Raw genomic sequence first — 24,287 nt, 5'->3', positions numbered from 1 at the left:
ATATATACCCCTATATGAGGTCAGATCAATATAGCACTCAACAAAAATATTCATCCATCCTACAATTTCCACATGATATTAGATCGGTTAGTCTCACGATGTTGATCCTAGGTTCCTCTACCACTTCCGCGACACGCCGCCCCCGGGGAGATTAATCTTCTCTCCTCGGGGGCACGACACCCGATCAGTCAAAGATTTGATTGGTCTGGTAGTTTTAGATCAAATTTTTGAGTTCATCATTGTTAGGTCGATTCTTTAGATTAGATCGATTTCCAAATCAGATCCCTCGAATCTTGGTGAAAATCAGGTGCAATCAGGAGGGGCAGCGCTGGCCAGCCGAACAAGCAGGCAAATAGGAGACATGACTCCGGGGCGTCTTCCTCGGATCCTTCAAATTCAATCTGACCCGAATCCACTCGCAGGCGGTGTGTGCATGCGGTGGGCAGTAATCCCTCAACGGCCAGCTCGACATCAAGCTCAACAAGCTACGTGCAGGCCAGGAGGGTCTGCGACCAGCGATGGCCCGCTTGACTCCGAGCGACGCACAACTTCGTTGAACGAGCTCATCAGCCCGACACCTCCCTGACGTGATCCACATCAACGCCACGGGCGTACGAGCGCATCGACAGTTCGACACCCGACGAGTCACATGGACTCGATCAGATCTGCATCGACAAACAACCACCCCGGATCCCGGCCTCTACTTCGTCAACCCGCATGCATCGGATGCACCTCCACATGATCTATGCCGGCATCACAACGGGTCGCCGTCCGCCCGATGATGTGATCATGACACGCACGCGACCGAGGTTATCGTCGCTGCTGGCAAACTACGTGCGCTAGAACGCGTACGCGGCGTCCTCAGGCAAGCACACCGATTTGAGCATCATCCCAATCCAATCGGAAATAGGGGATACTCCGATCTTAGGTGCTCCCGTGCATGAGTCCAGGACGCGAGTACGTGGTGTCTAGAAATCAGGCATGCACGCTCATGCCATGCAAAGCTACGATGGGATCTCCGCGATGGTTCAGCTTCATGCGGCAATTCTACGGCTCCGCACCAGTTCGTCATCGACATCCCGTACCGCATCATGGCTTCATCAACGCGCATGCTACAGACGACAACGCACCACCTCCAGAACTGAGCAATCTGCAACGACGCCCACGACACCATCGTCTACACCAACCGCTACATCCCGAGCTGAGCTACATCATCTCCTACATGGCCGCATCGACCATCGCCGCTAATCTGTACTGCACAGCCACACGGATGCCTCTACATCGAGCCGAACGATATCAAGTTGTCTGACTACGCCGGGCTACGAGCCAACATACTTCTTCAGCACAACATCGACACTTCGTCGCCACGGTGGGACGCCTTCAAGCGACGCATCATCGTTGACACCCCGCTATGACACTATCGCCGACACTTCATCGCCAAGGTCTTCATCAACGTGGTCTTCATCACTATCATTGTCAACACACCGCCGCCGCCTCGTCCACAAGATGGACACATAGCGTCCTCTGACTGACCTTTCTGCAAGACGCAACCTCGACGATGGCATTGACCGTGTCATGACGATGACATCTACCGCGTCATCCATGACGGCACGACTGCATCAACAGGGCGTCACTATAGTGACAACCCTACACGGCCACACGGTTCTGGCAAAACCGATGCGTGCTCGATGGGCTTCCTCCGGTCTTGGCAAAACTAGTGGACTCATCGCCGACGGCACCCTCTGACATCCGCAAGGTGCATCGTCCACGTCTGCAACTCCGTCATAGCACATTTTTTGCGCCTCCTGCTTTGTATGGGTTCATCATCCATGACGAATGCATCATCGACCATGGCTACATCATCATGATTGGCTACCTCGACATCGACATTAATAGCTTGGTCTACAGCAACACATTGGCAACAAATCCAGTCGACAGCGTCCGTGTCGTCAGCAGCGTCCACGCCACTCCCGCTGTGATTGCGGGAAGGAATAGAGAAGAGTCAAGGGAGGCACCAGAAGGGGAGGCAGTCACCGCCCTAGGTGCCCATCAGAGACGCAGTTGATGATGGTGCAACGGAGAAGACGGCGGAAACGCACGACTTCAAATTCAGTTGGAATCGCCCGCTTCACTCATGCTACGACTGAGGGGGAATGTTAGAAGTACAAACGTGTTAGTTAGGGATTAGGAGAGATAGAGATAGATTTGGTTTAAACCAACAATGACTTGCCTTGTACTCCAATCCTCTTCGCATATTGTACTCCTATATATACCCCTATATGAGGGTCAGATCAATATAGCACTCAACGACAATATTCATCCATCCTACAATTTCCATAGGACTAAGCATTTGATGAATAAAATCTTCTTGAGAATAATAAGAGTTGGAATTTTTTTGGAAGTACCTCACTCATGCGCTTGCGTGGGGCTGGCGTGCTGTGCAAGCCGGAGGAAAGTTCTCCACCTTCACTGGTCCGGGTTCTGCGCTGGTTCTCGTGTTGTTGTTGCATCAAAATAAAGTTGGGATCCAAGTGAGCTAAAGGGTTAGAAAACCTTACTTTCCGGATCACTCGTCGAATTTTCTGCCTTGGCAAGGGCTCTGAGTCGGAGGAAATAATAGTTACCTCATCATTACCCGCCTGGCTGGTTTCTGCATCATCTTGATAGCAATCAGTGTCAATAAGATGGATGAAAAAAGAGCCAAGAGAATCAAGGTCTACCTCTGACTCATCATCATCTTCGTCCAAATTGAACAGATCAGAAGCAGTGGATTTCTTCTTGTTCTTCTTGACGGCGTTGGTCTTAGCCCTGACCCTCTTGGCGGCTTTTTCATCATACTTTTAATCCTAAAAGGACGATTTTACCTGCAACAAATTACAACAAAGATTGCCCCACTTGGCTGCAGCTCTCCAAACTTTCATTCAGAAGAGTCTTGGTCATCTCATTGATAGCTTTATCAGTCAAACGCGTGGAACTGTAGCGCAGTGGATCTTTGGTGTCACCAGTATATGTACACATTAAGCCGGACCGGCGGCTTAAGGGTATGATCCGCCAAGCTACCCAGCATCAAACTAGATCAACCCCGGTCAATCCATTGCCCAATAGCGCTCTAACCTTTGAGAAGGTAGGCGCAAGTTTGGCCCCTTCAGCAGTGGTAAGCTGGTCAGGGAGAGGATGTTTCAGGTTGAGCCGTTGGTCACGAAAGCCGGGAATGGGGTTATCATTAGCACGAGACGTATCCTTGGAGTAGAACCAGGTTTTATTCCAATCCTTGGGATGGCTTGGAAGTTTGGCATAAGGAAAAATGGTGTCTCTGCGTCGTTGAATTGAGATCCCTCCGAGCTCCTGACTGGGCACATCAGTGAATTCATTTTGGCGGTTCAAGCAAAAATACTCTCTAAAGAGTTCAACACTTGGTTCCTCTTAAAGATATACTTCACAGAAGACTTGGAATTGAGTCCAATGTCTTGAGGATGAAGTTGAAAAAAGTACAGAACATCACAAAAGAATTTTGACCTGGGCGGTGAGAAGCCCCGGTTCATGTGATTAGTAAAGACAATCACTTCACTATCCTATGGTTGAGGTCTGACTTTGTTTTGTTTTGGAATATGCCACTGAATGATGTTTTTTGCTGGTAAGAAGCCAATTTTGACGTACTCCTAGAGCATTGCCTCAATAACAATGGATAGGACCCAATCACATGATGTGATGGTCTTAGTCATGGTTGGGTGCATAGCCAACACAAGGCGGTTCAAGAAGTTATTAAACCGGCAGATATCTAGCGACTTATAGATTATTGTTTAATTTTCTATAGAAGGCTGATGGTTATGGAGATACAGTTCAAAGTATGCAGTTGTTAAAACCAGAAGGATATTACAGAAGTTATTGACTATAAGGTAAATGTTGGCGGTTTAAACAGGGCCTAATGGTATATAGTGGGTTACAGTTTATGTCATAAGCCGCCATGACAATGTTGGTGCTTCAGCTTGGTCAAAAGAAAAAGTTGCTAAAATGGTGGACAAATAGATTTCACAAGTTCAAGCTATATTTTTGGATCTATGGCAGTTCAGAAAAGCAGTAAAATTCTAGCCTAAAGTGGCGGCAGTGGAAAAGTATGGGTGCTGTGATGAGATCTTCTATGAATAGATGTTATTCTAATGATAAAAGCAAATGCTAAAACTACTTCCGCACATGGTTCGTAGCTTATCTAGATTAAAATCCACTGGAGTTGAAGAAAATAGCAAACAACAACAAGAACACCGATGAACTACCCAAACCCTAAACATAGATCTTAGATGGAAGGAAAGGTACACTTATGAAAGATGAGGAGCAGTGGTGGCGCGCCCGAGTTTCTGATCCAACCAGGTTAATGCAGCGGCCTGGGTCGATGCAGCGATTGAAGGTCGCGGCGGCGGAGCTCGAGCGATAGAAGAGACGCGAGAGGAAGACGAAGGAAGGGGTGAAAATGATAAAGACCCCTGTCCCTATTTATAAGGGGGTGGATATAAGGCATGCGCGGGAATCGAGGAGGCCAAAATCATCATATGGTTATATGGACGCCTTAGTTTTCGGGAGGTTCATTAAGATAAGTATCAATTAAGATGTTCTGGGCTACATGCGATATTAATGCAAAATGATGCCATGGTGGTTTAAGAAAATTCTGTGAGCTGACGTCATGACGAGTTACATCAAGGTTTATCAGACAAGTGATGCAAGATTGTGACAAGTCAGGTATTGAAGATTGATGTGAACAAGTTCAAATCAACCTGGGTCCTAATGTTGGGGGTATAACTACTGGGTATGAACCGCCCAGGAGGGGCCGGGTCATACCAGTGGCGGCTTACCAATGAAGATAGCGGATCATATGAGCCCGTTGATGGCCCAAGACCCAGAGGTGACTTAAGGCCCAGGAGGATGAACCGTCGTGTGTGTATGACTTGTATTGTAAGGCAAGCGTAGTTAGTTACCGAGCTGGACACGTTGTGTATGAGCCGGCCGGGACTCCGTGAACCGCCGGACATCAACCTGTGTATATAAAGGGATGACCCGGCGACAGTTTAGGGAAAGGAACAAGAGCTCGAGAACTAGGTCAAGCGTATTCGCTCCCTCGTAATCGAAACCCAAGCAATACAATCCCAAACTGGAGTAGGCCTTTAGCTTCACCGCAAGGGGCCGAACCAGTATAAATTCTCTGTGTCCTTTGTCCCATTTAACCCCTTTAAGCTAACCTAGCTCCGATGGCTCCACGACTAAGTCCTTCTGTTAGGACATCTGCCATGACAATTCCACGACATGTTTGAAATCAAACAAAGAAGAGAAGGAACCTTCATCAACCAATCCAAATAAACTCAAGACATGCTCAAGAGATTCAAGCTAAGTGATGTCAAGTCGACTTCCACTCCAATGCCCGTCGAATGCCAACTTGACATAGATCCCAATGGTAAAGCGGTGGATCAAAAGGTATATCATTCCATGATTGGCTCCTTGCTTTACCTTTGTGCATCTAGACCAGATATCATGTTGAATGTGGGAATTTGTGCACGGTTTCAAGCCTCACCTAAGGAAAGCCACTATGTGGCGGTCAAGCGAATCTTTCGATATTTGGCTCATACCCCAAACTTTGGCTTATGGTACCCACGAGGAGCTAACTTCAACCTTGTGGGCTCTTTGGACTCGGATTGGGTGGGATACAAAGTGGATAGGAAATCAACTTCTGGAGGGTGCCAATTTCTTGGTTGCTCTTTGGTGAGCTTGTCTTCTAAGAAGCAAAGTTGTGTGTCTCTCTTGTCCACCGAAGCGAAGTATGTGGCCGCCGGTAGTTGTTGTGCTCAATTTCTATGGATGAGGCAAACTTTAAAGGATTACTCTGTCATTTGTGACAAAGTGCCTCTGATGTGAAAATGAATGTGCCATCAAGATTTCTCTCAACCCGGTGCAACACTTCAAGACGAAGCATATTGAGATTTGGTATCGCTACATCCGGGATCACATTAGGCAAGGGGAGATCGTGCTCAACTATGTTAACACTCATGATAACCTTGCATATATTTTCATGAAGCCCTTGGATGAAGCAAGATTTCGCGAGTTAAGGCATGAGCTAAATATCATTGATTTGAGCAATGTGGCTTGAACCTTTGCACACCCCACCATACTCATCTTGATGTCTTGTTTAGGTGTAGGCATGGATATAGGGGGAGTGTTGTTTTCTCAATGAACTCTCCCTCCCCCAATTATGCATAAATTGATCAACTCTTTCACATAAGACATTTTGATGGTACTTGTGCTTAAAAGACGAGTTTTGGTCATGGTCCCAAGGATAATTCTTCGTGGTGCCATACCAATTGACTCAAACATAGGTGGCTCCAGCCACCGCCCTCTCTCTTAGAGAGGTTTTGGTTCATGTTTGGTCCTCGTTGTCTTTTGCCTTCTTTTGAGCCGTGTTTGTGTTTGAGTTGCCTCGTGTGTGTGCTCGTTTGCGTGTCCGGTTCCTTAAAGGTTGCATTGCAAAGGCCGTGTTTTTCCGTTTTTGTTGAAACGTGCACTTTCTTTGGTTTATGGTACTACCGTGGCAAGCCACGGTACTACCGCAGGAGGTGGGTGGCATCTGTGCTCATGCAGCTGCAACTCTGGCACGGCAGTACCGCTTCCAGCATGAAAGTAATTTTTTACTGCCGCTGGAAGAGCGGTACAACCACCCTGTGCGTGGATCTTCTGCCCGGGCGGTACTACCGCAATGACCCGCAATACTACCACGTTGTCGAGAGCGCGTGGAGGTTAAGAGCGGGCAGGGGGAGTTCCAACTCCCCCATACCCATTCATCTCTTCCCATCACTTTTTCTCTCTCTCTCTCTCTCCTGCCCAAGAATGGCGCCGAAGGACTTCACCGGATCTCCGTCTCCAGCCACTCTCCTCGCATTCCAACCGATGGGATTGATCCCCACCACGCCCTCTTTCCATGGAACTCGGTATCTCCCTCAGTCCCTCTCTTTTTGCCCCATTGTTATGCTTATAGGTTTTGGGAGATGCTTGTGTAGTTCTTGAGATTTTTAGCTAAATCTTTGCAAGAGGAGATTGTAGGAGATTGCTAGTGCCGTAGATATGCTATTTTGTGTGTTGCGACAATGTAGTTTTGATCAACGGTAGTACCAATCCAAATTTACAGATGTTCCTAGATCCATTTGGGCGAGATTCAACATACTACCACTCCTCCCGGAGCGGTACTACCGCCTGCTCTAGGGAGATCTGTCCCGTGCGGTACTACCGCTCTGCTGGAGAGGTACTACCACCCGGCACGCGAAAGTAAAAAAATACTTCCGCTCTAGGCGCGGTACTACCGTGCCAAACCGGCACAGTACTACCACGGCTAGAGCAGATGCAACTTTTTACTTCCGCCTCACGGTGCAGTACTACCGTTGACATATAAATTACTTTGTTTTGGCACACTCAATCTCATTTCTACATTGTTTTATTCGGTTTTGGTCTTGGTCTTTGCAATAATCCTTCTTGTTTTTCTCGTGTGTTTGTGTTTTGTGTCTTAGGTGGTGGCTCCAGTTCCAATGCTAGGCACTCGAACCCCAGCCGGGACACCGGCTCCAAGCGTCTTCACAATGAAGAGGCTCCTGAGGGCTCTAGTGCCCCACAACGCCACATCAAGTCCACAGCTAAAAAGGTCAAGGAGCCAAATGTTGGCATGGATGAGATGCCTCAAGTGGAGTTTCTCATTCAAAGGAAGCTCAACCCCTACGTTAATGCTAGGGAGCTCACAAGGGGAAATGACCTATTCTGGACAAAGCAACAAAATTTTATCTTCTTAGATGTGATTAAGGCAAAGCAAAACACCTATGTGTCAGTTCAGTGGATTGACATGGAACATCTAAAGAAGAACCGGGCATATTTTGGAGAGCCTCTGGATTTGGTGGAGGAGTTTGGTATTGAAGGGATCATCACCTTCCACCTTGACTTTGACCCAGAGTTGGTGGCTCAGTTCTTTGCTTCTGTCCACATCCACACGGATGAGAAGCGGACCATGACTTGGATGACAAATGGGAAGAGGATGACTGCTCAGTGGAAGGAGTTCATGGAGCTATTGTATGTTTGTGATGAGGGTCTTGATGCGCCTGTTGGTGCCCACCCGCATGCCAACCCCGAGGCTGCCAACAAGAACAAGCTTCAACCCGTCCTTGTTGAGAAGACCATCCCCAGTGGCAAGAAGTCTTTTGTGCCGAACCCTTTTCTTGACATCATGCATCGGATCTTACGCAACTCTCTGTTTCCTCGCATAGGCAACAAGGACAAGGTGCACTACTATCTCGTGGACATGATGCTCATGTGTGAGGTAGCCCTTCATCAAATACCTGAACCACTTGATATCTCTCACATTATGTGGAGTGAGCTTCAGTTTGCCGTGTTCCACCGTGTCGGATGTGGGGTTCCGGCAAACCCTTAAGGTTAGAACACTAGGGTGCGCACGAAGTCTTTCCTTCCCACCAATCTACGCCCTAGCTCGCTAAGATCTCGTGGACGAACTCGACTGTCGGTGTCAAAACCGGCGGATATTGGGTAGGGGTCCCGAACTGTGCGTTTAAGATGGATTGTAACAGGAGGCAGAGGACACGATGTTTTACCCAGGTTCGGGCCCTCTTGATGGAGGTAAAACCTACGTCCTACTTGATTTATTCTTGATGATACGAGTATTACAAGAGTTGATCTACCACGAGATCGGAGAGGCTAAACCCTAGAAGCTAGCCTATGGTATGATTGTATGTTGTCCTACGGACTAAAACCCTCCGGTTTATATAGACACCGGAGGGGGCTAGGGTTACACAAGGTCGGTTACAAAGGAGGAGATATCCATATCCGTACTGCCTAGATTGCCTTCCACGCCAAGTAGAGTCCCATCCGGACACGAGACGAAGTCTTCAATCTTGTATCTTCATAGTCCAACAGTCCAGTCAAAGGATATAGTCTGGCTGTCCGGAGACCCCCTAATCCAGGACTCCCTCAGTAGCCCCTGAACCAGGCTTCAATGATGATGAGTCTGGCGCGCAGTGTTGTCTTCGGCATTGCAAGGCGGGTTCCTCCTCCGGATACACCACAGAAGAGTTCGAATAAAAGGATAGTGTCCAACCCTGCAAAATAAGTTCCACATACCACCGTAGAGAGAATAATATTTCCACAAATCTAATCTGCTGACATGTTTTGGCAACATGACATCATGCCATGGCTCGGCGATTATTCGAACCGTTTTTCTTTAACTAGCACCGCACATAACGCGAGGCAGTTTCTTGACACGTCTTGTCAAAGCAGAGATCGTGTCCCCCTTATTACGGGATTCTCATCAATACGGTCGTGGGTAACCCAACCGCGCCTAGGACTCCTAGATTTTAGGCAAGTCCCAAACGGCTACGAGGAGGATGCTTGATATTCACCCTATTTATAAAGGGACAAGGCTTTTACTTTTTCCCTCCCGTGATCAATCGAATCCTTCCCCATCCTCGAGTTCTAACACCCAAAGCCCAGGTCAGGTGCTTCAGATCTCCAATCATGTCCAGATCCAGCCTCCAGGGCTGGTGGATGCCTTCCTCCGTCACGGAAGAGGATATCAAGAAGTTGAGGGAGGCAAGATACCTGACCGCCGAAGTTTCGCATCGGCTGCCTGCCCGAGGGCAGGTCGTCCCTACTCCTGAACCCAATGAAGATGTCGTGTTCTTCTCCCACTTCCACCGAGGACTAGGCCTCACTCTGGATCCCTTTGTTAGGGGTTTGATGTTCTATTACGGGCTTGATTTCCACGATCTAGCCCCAGATTCCTTTCTCCACATCTCAGCATTTATTGTCGTATGTGAGGCCTTCCTCCGCATTACCCCTCACTTCGGCCTGTGGCTCAAGACCTTTGATGTGAAGCCGAAGACGGTTGAGGGGCAGCATGCAGCGTGCGGAGGGGCATTATAAGCAAGATTGCTGGAGCTCCATGGCCAAAGGGTTCCTTTCCAGAGGTGTCCGGATTATGGCAATGGGAGAGGTTCTACGTCACCGCTCCCAGAAGTGCCAAGTGGGTAGCTTCCCCCGCCTTTCGCTCGGGCCCTCCACCATAACTGATGTCATGGATTAGCAGGGGGCTGAGCTGGGGTCCAGCCAAGGATGTGCCCATACTGCAGAGCCGCATCCGGGATCTCTTAGAGGGAGATTTTAGTTTGATTATGGTAGTGAAAGTCATGCTGGTTCGTCGAGTCCAGCCTTGCAAACGCCGTCCTCTACACTTGTGGGAATTCAACCCAGAAGGACCGCACGCTATTCAGAATTTCCTCGGCCTGACGCATGAGGAGATGTATAAGTCGTTCTTCGGACCCCAAATAGAGTGTCCGGACACCTCCGAGGACGTGGTCCTGAGCAGCAACTGCACCGCGGCCCAAGTAAGTAATCCTCTAGTCGAACACATTGTCTTTCATTTATCACGACGTCATTCTGAAGAATCATTTTTTGACCAGGACTGGATAACAAAGGCTAAGATGATCCGGTGTTCGGCCCCCCTTCCCGAAGGCTTGGACAATCCGGTGCTGGAAAAGATGCTCGAGTCAGCACCTTGCCTGGTGCCCTTAAAGGAAGATGAAGGGGGGAATAATGAGGGCGAAAGTGGGCCTCCACCGCTACCTATTCCAACCGAGGGAACGAGCGCCTCCGTGAGGGAGGATAACCAAGGGAAGGAATCTCACATTCCCTCGCCCCGGGGGAGGAAGAGGACTACCTTTGATGATCCGGAAACCAAGGTTTCCAAACGGGAGAAGAAAACTCCACCAGAGGATCCCGCCTCGGAGGGTGCTCTTGCCGCACAAAGTCCGTGCAGGGATCAGCCCTCTAACGAGCTGTAAGTAATCAAAAACTACTTAATAGTGAAGATATACTACCTTACTTCTGAGGAAGATAACCGAAGCATTTATCTTGCAGTTCGGATCTGAGCCCTTCTCAGCAAAGCTCGTCTTTGGGGGATCTTCTTTCGGAGATGATGGAGAGCGAAATGCCTCCCCGGATTCCCCAGCTCAAGAAGCGGGCGACCTTGAAGTGTCATCACGGAGAGTTTCTCCGGATCCGGCAAGGCCAGAAGGTAATCCCACGGTCACCCGAAGCCCTCAGTATCCGGCTCTTGAAGAGAGCAATCAAAAGAGTCCGGCACCATCTGGTGTGTGGTCGGACGTACTGAAGGGTCTGCTAGAGCGAGCGACTATCTCAGAAGAGCACCGTACATTAATGTGTACGGTGATTGAAAGGAGTTCGTCCGCCAAAAACGGGTTGCATGAAGCCTTTATGAGTCTACTGATGGGCTTTGAGGTATGTGAAATGATATACATTTGTGATGGTACCACACATTTTAGGTGTGCTCTGTGTAGATAGTAGCCCCTTAGACTTTGGTTGTCGTCGAGAACGGCGGCGAACAAAGGATCATACTCCCAGGTAATAACCAGACCGCCTTTATGTGCAGGTGTCTGAAGCTCCGGTGGCCAGCCGGACTGATGGGGTTGCCGAACTAAAGCGGCAACTGGATGCAGCAGATGCCGACATTGAGCTTGTTAACAAGCGGCTTGACGAGGCACAGGGTAGGTGATATTTATAGTGGATGTCACATAGTAAGAGCAGCGTGATGCCAGTATCTTTAATATGTTGTGACTGCAGATGGAGCTGCCACCATGGAGGCCCTGCGGGCGGAGCTTGCCCGAGCCAAGGAGCAAGCAAGGAGTAGTAATGCGGCCACTTTGAAGGCAGCCAAAGAGTTGAGAGCCGAGAAGGCCGCTCATACCGAGAGCAAAGAGAAAATGGCCAAAATGGCTGTGAAGTTAAAAGACACTGCCGACCGCTGCCAGTTTCTTGAAGAAGAAAATCGGGTGAAGGCTACGGACCTTGAAAAGGCCACAATGGCGACCAAAGACACCCGCTCTGCAATGAGAGCGAAGAAGGAGGAACTGCGTGAAGCCGGGGAAATTGTGGATGGGAAGCCCTTTATGCTGCGGAGGAAGTTCGGCGATCCGCGATATGCCCCTCTGGATCGGCTGTGGAGTTCGGCCGACGCATATCTGGACTTAGCGGCGAGCGCTGTCGATGCGGCCGAATACTTCCGAGATCAAACAGATCGTGAAGTGGACAAGCTATTCTAGTCGCAATTTAACGTTCCAGAGCGTCCGCTTCCATTGACTGATCAGCTTGCCGAATGGGCCGAACTCAATAGATTGTCCGGACTCGCCATGAGGTCTGTCATGGATATCTGTGGCCGGAAAGGCCAAGGCCGAACATCTATTTTAGCTTGGTGCAGCAGTTCCTTGGTGTGGTGCCATGCATTAATGCGATGAAGAAGTTGGCGTGCATAGAAGGCTCGCGGATGGCCCTTGCCCGTGTCAAAACATACTGGGCGGAGATGGATGCCACCACTGTCGCGGCGCAGGGTTCGGCCATAGGCTGAGTGGCTGCCGAGCACTATTTTGAAGAAGTTCTTGAGGGCGCTCGTTCGATAGAGGCCCAGTGCTCGAAGAATGTTTATGTTTGAGTGACATGTATTCCTATAAAAAACAATGTTTTATTGTATTTATCAATGCTGTATTTATACTTTTGCCCGAAAGTATTGTGATGCCTCATGTGCGGCCGTTTATGTATATATGTATATAACCTGAAAGATTGCAGTCGTTGGCTTCAGCCCCCACGCATATAATGCGGGGGTGTTCACAGAAGACGCGTATTCATACTTAATCCAACGTCTTGGTCCTATTAAGGAGGTGATAGCGCAGCGAACTAGGCAACCGGACTATAATGCTTTAACACTTTCACTTAGCCATAGGAGTTTGACAGTGGGGCTACTATATAGCCCCTGGTGGCTCCGCACTCATCCGGATTCGGGGTGCGTACATGCTTGGCCGGGAAATGGCCCTTCATTAATGCGGAGGAATCCCGAAGATTCCAATAGGTCATCGAGTGGTTGACCAGTCTCATGCTATATCATGACAGTCAGTTTTCGGCTTTCTCTACTGAGGTGCTCATCCGGATGAACCAGGGCACAATCGTAGTAGTTCTCCTGGTGTCGCCTTAGCCGATAGAGCGGAACGTAAGGCAGCAAAACACAAGAGCCGGGCAAACCGAACATTTTACCAAAGACATGATTCGGAGCTGATGCATATAAGGCCAAACTCGCGACGCCGAACACTCCCTAAGATATTCGGTCTTTATGGTGTAAACCGGGTCTAAACAGTACCCTTTGTAAGAAGCCCCTGGTGTCCAGGTACGTACATTATTCTGGCATGGCCACATGCCAAGACGTCAGCATCCTTCTCGATTATACTAAGAATCCAAGGGATCTAAATCAACAAGAGACAGTAAAAAAGGTTTACGCAGGGTCTTAATCTACAAAGAATCCTTGGAATGGGTCCCTGCTGCACGTCTGCGCCTGTGTCTCCGTTGTGCCGTATCCTGGACGGGTGTAGCACGATGGTCATCTGACAAAGAGAGGAACTTAATTGAAAAGTTGTCGTGCAAAGGTTAAGTGTACTAAATAAACAATATATATTTCAAAATGAGTAAAGGTGAGCCTTATTGCCACTTTTGCGCGCGCGTTGAGCCCCTTGTATTGTAATAGGGGTATAGCCATCAAACCTGTATTAATTACGTATAGCTGCGCCGGACTCGTCTAACTGCGTCCGTGGTCTTAACCACCTGTCAAATGCTTGAGTTGGTGAGGCCGTTTAGTGTGCGGCGGCCAAGGCGGCCGCACCGTCTTCGGCGCGCAAGGAGCGCTCAATATTTCCATTTTACTGTAATGATGCCACGTGGACCGGGCATCTTGAGCTTCAGGGAAGCGTAATGCGGTATTGCGTTAAAGCGAGCGAAAGCTTCACGTCCGAGTAGTGCTTGGTAGCCACTTTGGAATGGAGCGACATGGAAAGTTAAATTTTCGCTGCGGAAGTTATCGGGGAAGCCGAATATAACCTCTAGTAGCAGGGAGCCCCTGCAATGAGCCTCCAGGCCTGACGTTATTGCTTTAAAGGTGGCATTGCTGCGGCAAATTTTTGTTGGGTCTATCCCCATTTTGCGGACTGTGTCCTGATATATCAGATTTAAACTGCTGCCGCCGTCCATCAGGACTCGTGTGAAGTGGTATCCGTCAATTATTGGATCTAAAACCAAGGCAGCCCATCCTGCATGCCGGATACATGCCGAGTAATCCCGATGGTCGAAGGTGATCGGTTGGGACGACCAGTGGCGGAGCTCCGCGGTGATAGGCCCTGGGGCATGTTTCTCTAAAGGTGCAGCTTTGTTTCTCCCTTTTATCACATGTAACACGTTGACTGTTTTGACTTCTGGCGGGAATTTCTTCTGTTCCCCTGTGCTTTGCTTGCGAGGCTCATCCTCGTCTTCACTTGGTGTATCCTGCCCCTTGTGTTCGGCGTTGAGCTTGCCGGACTGTTTGAAGACCCAACATTCTCTGTGGGTATGATTTGTAGGTTTATCAGTGGTGCTATGGATCTGACATATTTGGTCCAGAATTTTGTTTAGGCTGGACAGTTCATCTCTGTTGCCTTTGGAGGGCGGCTTCTGCTGGCCTGGCCGAGAGCTTCTAAATCCGGTGTTTACCGCCGTGCTCTTCGGGCTGTCTTCTTTATTCCGGCGTTTATTCTTGCTGCGTCATGATTTCCCGTTTCCATCCCTGACTTCGGATGTACTTGGGTCGCTGGTGCTGCATCGGGCTAACCCGCTGTCCTCGCCCGTGCAAAAACGGGTCATGAGGCTTGTTAATGCTGCCATTGTTCTCGGCTTTTCTTGACTAAGGTGTCTGGCAAGCCATTCATCTCGAACGCTATGCTTGAAAGCTGCTAAGGCTTCAGCGTCCGGACAGTCGACTATTTGGTTCTTTTTAGTGAGGAACCTGTTCCAAAATTTTCAGGCTGACTCACCGGGCTGTTGAGTTATATGACTTAAATCGTCTGCATCCGGTGGTCGGACATATGTCCCTTGAAAATTTGCCCAAAAGGCGTCTTCGAGCTCTTCCCAGCTTCCGATGGAGTTTTCGGGGAGGCTTTTAAGCCAGTGCCGAGCTGGCCCTTTGAGCTTGAGAAGTAAGTACTTGATGGCATGGAGATCATCTCCTCGAGCCATATGGATATGGAGGATGTAGTCCTCAATCCAGACCCCAGGGTATGTTGTTCCGCCATACGCCTCTATGTTTACGGGTTTGAATCCCTCTGGAAATTCATGATCCAGCACCTCGTCGGTGAAACATAGAGGGTGTGTGGCACCCCTGTATTTGGGTGTACCATGGTGTTCGGATGTTTGTTGTGTTGCATTGTATGTTGGAGCGCGCTTGCGTGGTCCATAGATGGATCTGGTTGCGCCATCCTTTTGATGCGAGCCCTTACGTGGATCGCATACAGGTTTATGTGCGGCGTCGTCTTCCGCTTTATGTTGGCTATGAGGTAGTCTATTTGACCGGATGGCCGTTTTATTTTTTAATTGTGGAGGATCTAAGGCCTCCTCATCAAATTCAGGTAGCAATTTTCGCTTCGGATAGCTCATGGTGTGGCGATTACTGCCGTACTTCGCTGCAGTGTTGAGTACTTCACTCCATTTGATTTTGAGTGTGTCTTGTGCAGCCTTGAGCCTTTGCTTCTGTTTTTCCAGGCTCCTCACCGTGGCAACAACTCTTTGGTGCGTGTTATGTTGCTCCTGGCGCCTGTCCGGTGTGGTGTCGTCCAGACTGTTATCTTCGACGGAGTTGGGTTGTTCGGTTTGATTCCCCCGTGTTGCCCTGGTCGGGCGATGGTTCACCCTGCTCTATCGCTGGGTCTATATGATCGTTATTTCTGCCGAGGCGGGATTTGGAGCGGCATTTACGCCGCCGCTTTGACTGCTTCTCGAGGGAACAACCCTTCGCTGCATCCTTCCGTTCCTCGCCATTGTTTTCTTTGGGTGTGTCCACCATGTATACGTCATGTGATGAAGTGGGCGTCCAGTGCCCTGTGGGCAGTGGTTCCTGTTCGTCTCCTGCATCGTCATCCATACCGTCGATGTCTTCAGAGTCAAAGTCGAGCATGTCGGTTAAGTCATCGACAGTGGCTACTAAGTGGGTGGTGGGTGGGCGGCGAATTTCTTCGTCATCCGCATCCCAATCCTGCTGGACATAGTTCGGCCAGGACCCTCCTGACAAGGAGGGAGACCTTAATGATTTCAGTATGTCGCCGAAGGGCGAGTGCTGAAAAATATCCGCGGAGGTAAATTCCATGATCCGCGCCCAATCGGATTCGACAAGAACGGGCGCAGGCGGTTCGGAGTCCGTGGCCGGAGAAGGATCCGGCCGTTTGGCAACACGGCTCTCGTGAAGGTTAAGGTCGATATTCGGCTCGATCGCCGCTGAGGGTACGACCTCCGTGGCGGGGTCTATCCATCCGTCCATGGATGGCGCAACTGGCTCCGAATTAAGGGTCGGAGCGGCTGCCGGTGCGATTTCTTGAACACTATCCGATGGTAGAGCTAAATCGTACTCATCGTGACCGCATGGCGCACAAGGCAGGGGCTTGAATCCGTCGAAGATCAAGTCTCCGCAGATATCGGCCGTGTAGTTTAAGCTTCCAAACCTGACCTGGTGGCCAGGGGCATAACTTTCGATCTGCTCCAGATGGCCAAGCGAGTTGGCCCGCAATGCGAAGCCGCCGAACACAAAGATCTATCCAGGGAGAAAAGTCTCACTGTGGACTGCATCGCTATCGATGATAGTAGGATCCATCGAGCCTAACGACGACGACACAGAGGTACTCTCAATGAAAGCACCAATGTCGGTGTCAAAACCGGCGGATCTTGGGTAGGGGGTCCCGTACTGTGCGTCTAAGGTGGATGGTAACAGGAGGCAGAGGACACGATGTTTTACCCAGGTTCGGGCCCTCTTGATGGAGGTAAAACCCTACGCCCTACTTGATTTATTCTTGATGATACGAGTATTACAAAAGTTGATCTACCACGAGATCGGAGAGGCTAAACCCTAGAAGCTAGCCTATGGTATGATTGTATGTTGTCCTACGGACTAAAACCCTTCGGTTTATATAGACATCGGAGGGGGCTAGGGTTACACAAGGTCGGTTACAAAGGAGGAGATATCCATATCCGTACTGCCTAGCTTGCCTTCCACGCCAAGTAGAGTCCCATCCGGACACAAGACAAAGTCTTCAATCTTGTATCTTCATAGTCCAACAGTCAGGTCAAAGGATATAGTTCGGCTGTCCGGAGACCCCCTAATCCAGGACTCCCTCATCGACGAACTCGCAACACAGAAAGACACGAGATTTATACTGGTTCGGGCCACCGTTGTGGTGTAATACCCTACTCCAGTGTGGTGGTGGTGGATTGCCTCTAGGGCTAATGATGAATAGTACAAGGGAAGAACAGCCTCCTGAGGTTGAGGTGTTCTTGAGCTTGGTGAGCTTGTGTGTGTGAGTATAGTCTGAATGATCCGTCCCTTGCTAAGGTGGTGGCTAGTCCTATTTATATTGGCCCTGGTCCTCTTCCCAAATACCGAGCGGGAAGGGAGCCAACAATGGCTGGCCAATTTGAAGGGGGACAACTAGTACAAGCTATCCTGACAAAAGTGGTCTTCGCCTATGAAAAACTCTGTGGTGATGCCGTCTTGGACTCCACAATGACCTCCGTCTTGCTGTCCTCCTGGTCTTGGTCTCGTCGCACCAATATAGCAACCTTTGCCTGATGCCTCGGTACTCTTCACCTGCGCTGGCCTCCTTAGCACCAAAGAGGAAACAAGGACGCTGCGTGCGCTGGCGCCCGCCTGGTGTCGTGCAACACGGCTCACGTCACAAGGGTCTCGTGAGGTTTTCCCCACCTTGATATCTCCACTCCTCGTGAGCCTAGCTGGCTAGGCCGCTCCAGAGGAGGCCTTGCGTCATCCGCCTCGCGAGGGTCTTGGATGCTTTGTTGGTGAAGATGGGCCGTACGACCTGCTGGCTCAGCCACGCCGTGGGCCGCAGGCAGGCAAGTTTAGGGACCCCCGTTCCCAGGACGCCGACAGTAGCCCCCGGGCCCAAGGTGCGCTCGGGCTTGGCTTCTCGGCGAAGCCAAGGGCCAAGTCCGGAGCACCGCGGGCCCCAAAAGCCTGCGGCCTCGATTGACGCGTGGTGGGTGATTGGACGTGGGCTTCTCCGCTTCCCCATGTTGCCTCGTCAGGTCCCTACGACATGCAAGGAAAACCATCATTACCTGCGATCGTGGGAGACGCCGGTTGGCCTTCCCTTGCTATAAATGGGGAGGGGGCGGAGCCCCCATTGCCCATCTTTTCCTTGCTTGTTTGCTCCTTCCTCCTCGCTCCATCACTTGCAGTGACACCCATGGCACCACGAAGGAAGTTCTCCACCGCCGAGAAGGGGAAAGCCCCTCGCGAGGGACCCAGCTCCCCGGCGCCCAAGCGCGGCCATGGCCGCCCGCGTAAACATGTCGCGACCCCCGCCGTGGCCCATTGTCGAGACGGCACCACGGCATGCGGAGTGGGCCATCCCAGCCATGGCGGTCCAGTTGATGAGGGGAGGCGCGCCATGGTGGCGCGGCCCCCTCGCTCGCGCTTCCACACGGCGGAGGTGTCGCCGGAGTTCGTCGTCTGGTCGGAGAACCCGGCCGGCAACTGGCTCCAACTCCCGCGCTTCTTCGCCGGTGAACTGCCGGCCTCTGGCCCAGGCGGACTCTGGCTGTAGGCGGATGGCTGCTGCAGCAAGGTCTCTTGGGTTGCGGTCGAGACTTCCGCCGCAGGCAACATAGCCCTGGCCCGCGGCTGGTAGACATTCGCCCGCGTGCGCGGCCTGGGCAGGCGGTGCACCCTCCACTTCAGGTATGATGGTGGGTCGACCCTTGATGTGAGGGTGTTTGGGGAACATGGTCGTCGCACCGGGTGCTGCCCCGAGGCGAACGACGGTGAGGAGGAACTCGTCCTTGGGGACGGTCACGACGAGGACGAGGGCGAGCCCACCCTCGTCGGCGATCGTGTCTCGTCCAGCTATGGCGGCTCTTCCTCCGGCTACAGCTCCAGCAATGGCGGCTATGCCCAGCCTCCACGCCGCCGCGCCCGTTTTGAAGGCGATAGTGGGTCGTCTCGTCGCCGCACCTCCGTGAAGCGTGTGGAAGGATCTGGCTAGGCTCGGGGTAGTGCTAGGTGCCTGTCCTCGCGGATCGCTGCAACGCTACTTTTGTTTTTCTCTTTTCCTGCATCAAGAATGAAACCAGCATGGGCCCAGGGGGGCGTGTATCGAACTACGGTTCCTTGGTTTATATCAGTATGCGTGCTGTTCTCATGCTGTGTCGTTATTTCGCGCAAAGATAACTTAACCTGGTATACTCAGGACGTCCTCTTCCTCATGAAGCGTTTATTTCCTCGCATTCATCTTGCCTTAGTGGCCTGCATTCGCTCAGGAACTGCGAAAAACTTGTTAGGAAGTGCGTTAAGAGATTTGCCATTCATCCTGGCCCTTTCCTGGCGCTTTGTGTCGCGGTACCCGAGGGGCACGGACTAGGAGAGGTGTGCCAGCTTTTGGGCTCGAACGAGGGTGGCTCGCGAGAAGGCAAAAAGGAGAGAAAAAAAATGCTCGCAAGGGCACCTGCCTAGCCCCCTCGCGAGGCATGCGAAGAGAGAACACGAGCAAATTCGAGCCGGAAAAAAATGCAGTGAGAGGCGAGGGAATCAAATTGGCAAGGAACGCCAAGGGAAAACTTTGATTGAGGAAAAGCGAGTCAACTACGGAAAGCAAATGAAAAGACGCGTCCGGCACCCAATCTAGTCTTCAAGTCTTCCCACCAGTGCGGAGCTAAGTGCTGTCCACTAGGCATGGGAGGGAGCCCCAGGGCCTGAGGCCGGCGCTCTTGAGACTCCGGGGCGTGTACAACACCACTCATTATTACGTGAGAGTGTCACGGGCGGCGATTCGTCACAGGCACCGGGCCTTCTTCACAGGCTCTGGGCCTTTCTTCTCAGGCTATGGGCCTTGCTTGTCAAGCTCTGGGCCTTGCTTCTCAGGCTCTAGGCCTTGCTTCATGGATAGAACTTCCGGAGGTCCTGGATGTTCCAGGCGTTCTGGATAGGTATCCCGTCCTACGTCTCCAGGCGCGCTGCACCCAGCCTAGAGAGATGGACGACCCTGAACGGGCCCTCCCACATGGGCGAAAGCTTGTGCAGCCCTTCCTTGGAGAGGACCCGCCTTAGGACGAGGTCGCCCACCTCGAGCGTCCTGGAGCGGATGTTGCGGCAGTGGTATCGCCGCAGTGCTTGTTGGTACCTTGCTGCCCTCAACGCGGCTTCGCGACGGCGTTCCTCCCCCAGCACGAGATCCATCCCCCGCATGGCGTTCTGCTGCATTTCGTCGAACGCTAGGACTCGTGCGGAGCGATGCTTGACCTCGTGAGGAAGGACTGCTTCAGCTCCGTAGATGTGGAAGAATGGAGTCCCGCCCGTTGGCTTGGTGGCGGTGGTTTGGATGGACCACAACACAGACTAGAGCTCGTCGTGCCAGCCCCTGTCGTAGGCCTCTAGCTTCTTCTTGAAGGTCCTGGTCTTGAGGCCCCATAGGACCTCCGCGTTAGCGCGCTCGGCGTGACCGTTACTCCTGGGGTGGGCCACTGAAGCGTAGCGGATCTGTGTTCCAAGGTTAGCACAGTAGGTTTTGACGAGGTTGCTAGTAAACTGCGAACCGTTATCTGTGATGATGCGGTTGGGGACCCCGCAGCGGCTCACGAGGCCCTTGATGAACTTGACAGCAGAGCCGGCTGGAATGGTACGGACGGCTTCCACTTCCGCCCACTTGGTGAACTTGTCGATGGCGACGTAGAGATAGCGGTAGCCCCCTGGAGCCCGGGGAAATGGGCCTAGGATGTCCAGCCCCTAGACTGCAAACGACCATGTGAGTGGGATGGTTTGGAGGCCCTGAGCAGGCTGATGGATTTGCTTGGCATGGAATTGGCAAGCTTCACAGTACTTCACTAGCTCGTCCGCGTCGTTGAGTGATGTAGGCCAATAGAACCCACTGCGGAACACCTTGCCGACGAGGGTCCGTGACGACGAGTGATGTCCGCTGTCACCGTCGTGTATGTCAATCAGCAACTCCCTTCCTTGATCGCTGGAGATGCAGCACAGCGTGACATCGTTCGGTCGTTTCCTATATAACTCACGTCTTGGATACAGTATGCCGTGCCCTGCCGGGCCATGCGCTCCGCATCCTCTTCCTTCTTTGGCAGCGCCCCGTGCATCAGGTACTCCTTGAATTCCTTGTTCCAGCACTCCTCCTGGGGCTCGAGCGCCAAGAGCAGCCGAGCTCCTGAGGTCGGGCCACAGGCTGGGGCCCCCGTGCCCGGGGGCTGTCGGAGTTCCTCCCGAGGCTGAGTCATGCTTGAAAAAGGTGGCGAAGCTGATGGCTTGAAGAGCCGCTCTTCGAAGATGCAGGGCTCTTGCGGTTGCCGCTTGGATGCTCTCCTGGCGATGCCATCGGCTTCCTTGTTGGTGCCCCGGGGCACGTGCTGCAGCTCCAGGCCCGAGAACTGCTTTTCTATCTTGCGCACCTCTGTGAGGTAGGCCTCCATGTGTTCGTCCTTCGGCTCGTACACCTTGTTGGAAAAGTTCACGAGGAGCTGCGAGTCGCCTTTGATGGTGAGGCGCTTCACCCCTAGAGCTGCCGCAGCCCTCAGGCCAGCCATGAGGCCTTCGTATTCTGCGATGTTGTTGGAGACCTTCTCGCCTTGCTGAAAATAGAGTTGCACGATGTAGTAGAGCTTGTCCTGAGTGGGCTAGATGAGCACTGCTCCAGCCCCCGCGCCCTGATGCGCGAAGGCGCCATCGAAATAGATGACCCAGCAATCTGGTGCCTCGCTTCCTGGGGAGGTGGACCGGTCTTCTCGTTCCTCAAGAGCCAGGGCATCTGTCGATTACACCACAAAATCGGCGAGCGCGACTCCCTTGATGACCCTGGTAGTGTTGAATTCCAACTGGAATGCTTGCAACTCGATGTTCCACTCAGCAACCCTTCCGGCTGAGTTAGGGATCCTGAGCACCCTCTCTAATGGGTAGGCTGAGACAACCTTGATGGGGTGGCCCTGGAAATAGTGTCGCAGCTTGTGTGAGGCCACCAAGAGTGCGAGCAGGAGCTTTTGCGGCATGGGTAGCGTGCCCTCGCGTCCCACGGTACGGTGCTGACGAAGTACACCGGGTGCTCGACGAGGGCTGGCACACTGTCGAGGCTCGAGTCCCACAGAGATTGTGGCATATCCTGAGGTGGTGGGTTTCCTGAGACCTGACCGTCCTCAGGAGCTTCTGCGATGTTGCCCTGCTGAGCTTGGTCTTCCGCCGCTGATGGCTTTGCCGCCCCTTCCCGACCCCGCGCTGCATCAGCTCTGGCTTGGCGCGGCACACCCTTGCTTGGCGCTCCTCCCGAACTGCTACCAGCGCCGCGCTGGCGGAGTACGGTGTGGCGGCGAGGTAGAGCACCAGAGGCTCGAGAGGCCGCGGTGCCACCATCACTGGGGGGGGGATGGTGAGGTACTTCTTGAGGTCTTGGAAGGCCCGGTTGGCCTCCGGGGTCCACTTGAACGAGCCCTTCTTATTCATGAGCTTAAAGAAGTGTAAGGCGCGCTCGCCTAGCTTGGAGATGAAACGCCCTAACATGGTCACCCGCCCAGCTAGCTTTTGCATTTCCTTGAGGGTCTGTCGTGGGCTCATATCTTTGATGGCCTTGATCTTCTCCGGGTTCGCCTCGATCCCTCTATGGGATACGAGGAACCCCAGTAGCTTGCCGGAGGGGACGCCAAACACGCACTTCTCCGGGTTAAGCCTCAAGTTCACTTGGCACAAGCTCTTGAAGGTATCCTCCAGGTCTTGAATCAACGTCCTCGCCTCGCGAGATTTGACCACTATGTCATCAACGTAGGCCTCTATGTTTCTGCCGATCTGCAGCCCCAAGGCGATTTGCATCAACCGTTGAAAGGTTGCGCCCGCATTGCGCAGCCCGAACGACATGCATGTATAGCAGTACACCCCCATGGTGTCAGGAAGGATGTCTTCTCCACATCCTCCACCGCCATCTTAATTTTGCGGTATCCTGAGAATGCATCTAGGAAACATAGCAAGACGCACTTGGCGGTGGAGTCGACGATTTGGTCGATGCGTGGAAGCGGGAACGGATCTTGGGGGCACGCTTTGTTAAGGTTGGTGAAGTCGACGCACATTCATTCCTTCCCGCCTTTCTTCAGTACTACGACGGGGTTCGCCAGCCATTCGGGGTATCGAACTTATCGGATGGTACCTGCCGCCTCCAGCTTGCGCGTCTTTTGGACGATGAAGGCCTGCTTCTCAGTGGACTGCCATCTTGCTCGCTGCTTCACGGGGCGTACGTTGGGGCACACCCTTAGATGATGATGGATTACCTCTCTTGGGACCCCTACCAGCTGATTGGACTCCCATGCGAATATCTCCTTGTTCTCGCGGAAGAACCTCACCAGAGCTTCTTCTTGACCCGGGGCAAGGCCGGTTCCTATGGTGAAGGTGGCTCTTGAAGACCCTTCCTCGTCGACCGGCACCTTCTTGGTCTCCGCCTTGTCCTGAGTGAATAGCTGCTTCTTGGTGGGCGCGGTTTCCTTTGCCTCGGGCGTACCAACGCCGGCTGGCTGTGCTGCTGCCACGGTCTTGAAGGCGAGCCTGAGCACCGCCACGGCCTCCTTAATATCCCCCTTGATGGTGAGGACGCCCTTGCTCCCTGGCATCTTCATGAGGTTGTAGGCCGGGTGAGTCGCTGCCATGAACTGAGCGAGAGCCGGGTACCCGAGGATGGCATTGTACGGAAGATCGATGCGGGCGATGTCAAAGTCCACTAGATCGGTGCGATAGTTGTCTCGCGTGCGAAAGGTGACGGGGAGGCGGATCTGCCCCAGAGAGTGGGCAGCTCCACCACCCACTCCTGTGAAGGGCTTGCTGAGGCTGAGCCGTTCGAGCGGCACATGAAGAAGGCTGAAGGCTTCTATGGAGAGCAAGTTGAGGCCGATGAGGGTCTTGGTGACGGCCATGTTGCAGATGGTGGGCGTGCAAAGCATCGGGAGCATCCCGGAGCCGGCGTTGGAGCCGGGGTGGTCTTCCGAGCCGAAGGTGAGGTCGGCCTCCGGCGTAGCCCAACTCGGCAGAGCCCCTGGGCGCTTGAAGGCTGCCCCAATCTGACGGAAGAAAGGTTTGACGTGGCGATCTGAAGGCGGTGCTTGGGAGCCACCCAGCAGTGCCGCGACTGTGTGGTGCGCCG

The 24,287-nt window shown here is 52.2% G+C and overlaps 1 protein-coding gene across 1 annotated transcript; it reads left to right on the top strand.

Moving 5' to 3' along the window:
* The first annotated feature begins 7,864 nt into the window (after positions 1-7,864).
* Positions 7,865-8,446, top strand: LOC147985552 (uncharacterized). Its single transcript, XM_087541637.1, has one exon. The coding sequence runs from the start codon at positions 7,865-7,867 to the stop codon at positions 8,444-8,446; it is 582 nt and encodes a 193-aa protein (XP_087397763.1).
* Positions 8,447-24,287: the final 15,841 nt, after the last annotated feature.

Source organism: Triticum urartu, chromosome 2A (assembly GCF_056163025.1).
Source record: "Triticum urartu cultivar PI428250 chromosome 2A, HENAU_Tu73, whole genome shotgun sequence".
Classification (NCBI taxonomy): Eukaryota; Viridiplantae; Streptophyta; class Magnoliopsida; order Poales; family Poaceae; genus Triticum; species Triticum urartu.
The sequence above is the reverse complement of the archived record's forward strand: the minus strand, read 5'-3'. Positions and strand labels throughout refer to the sequence as shown.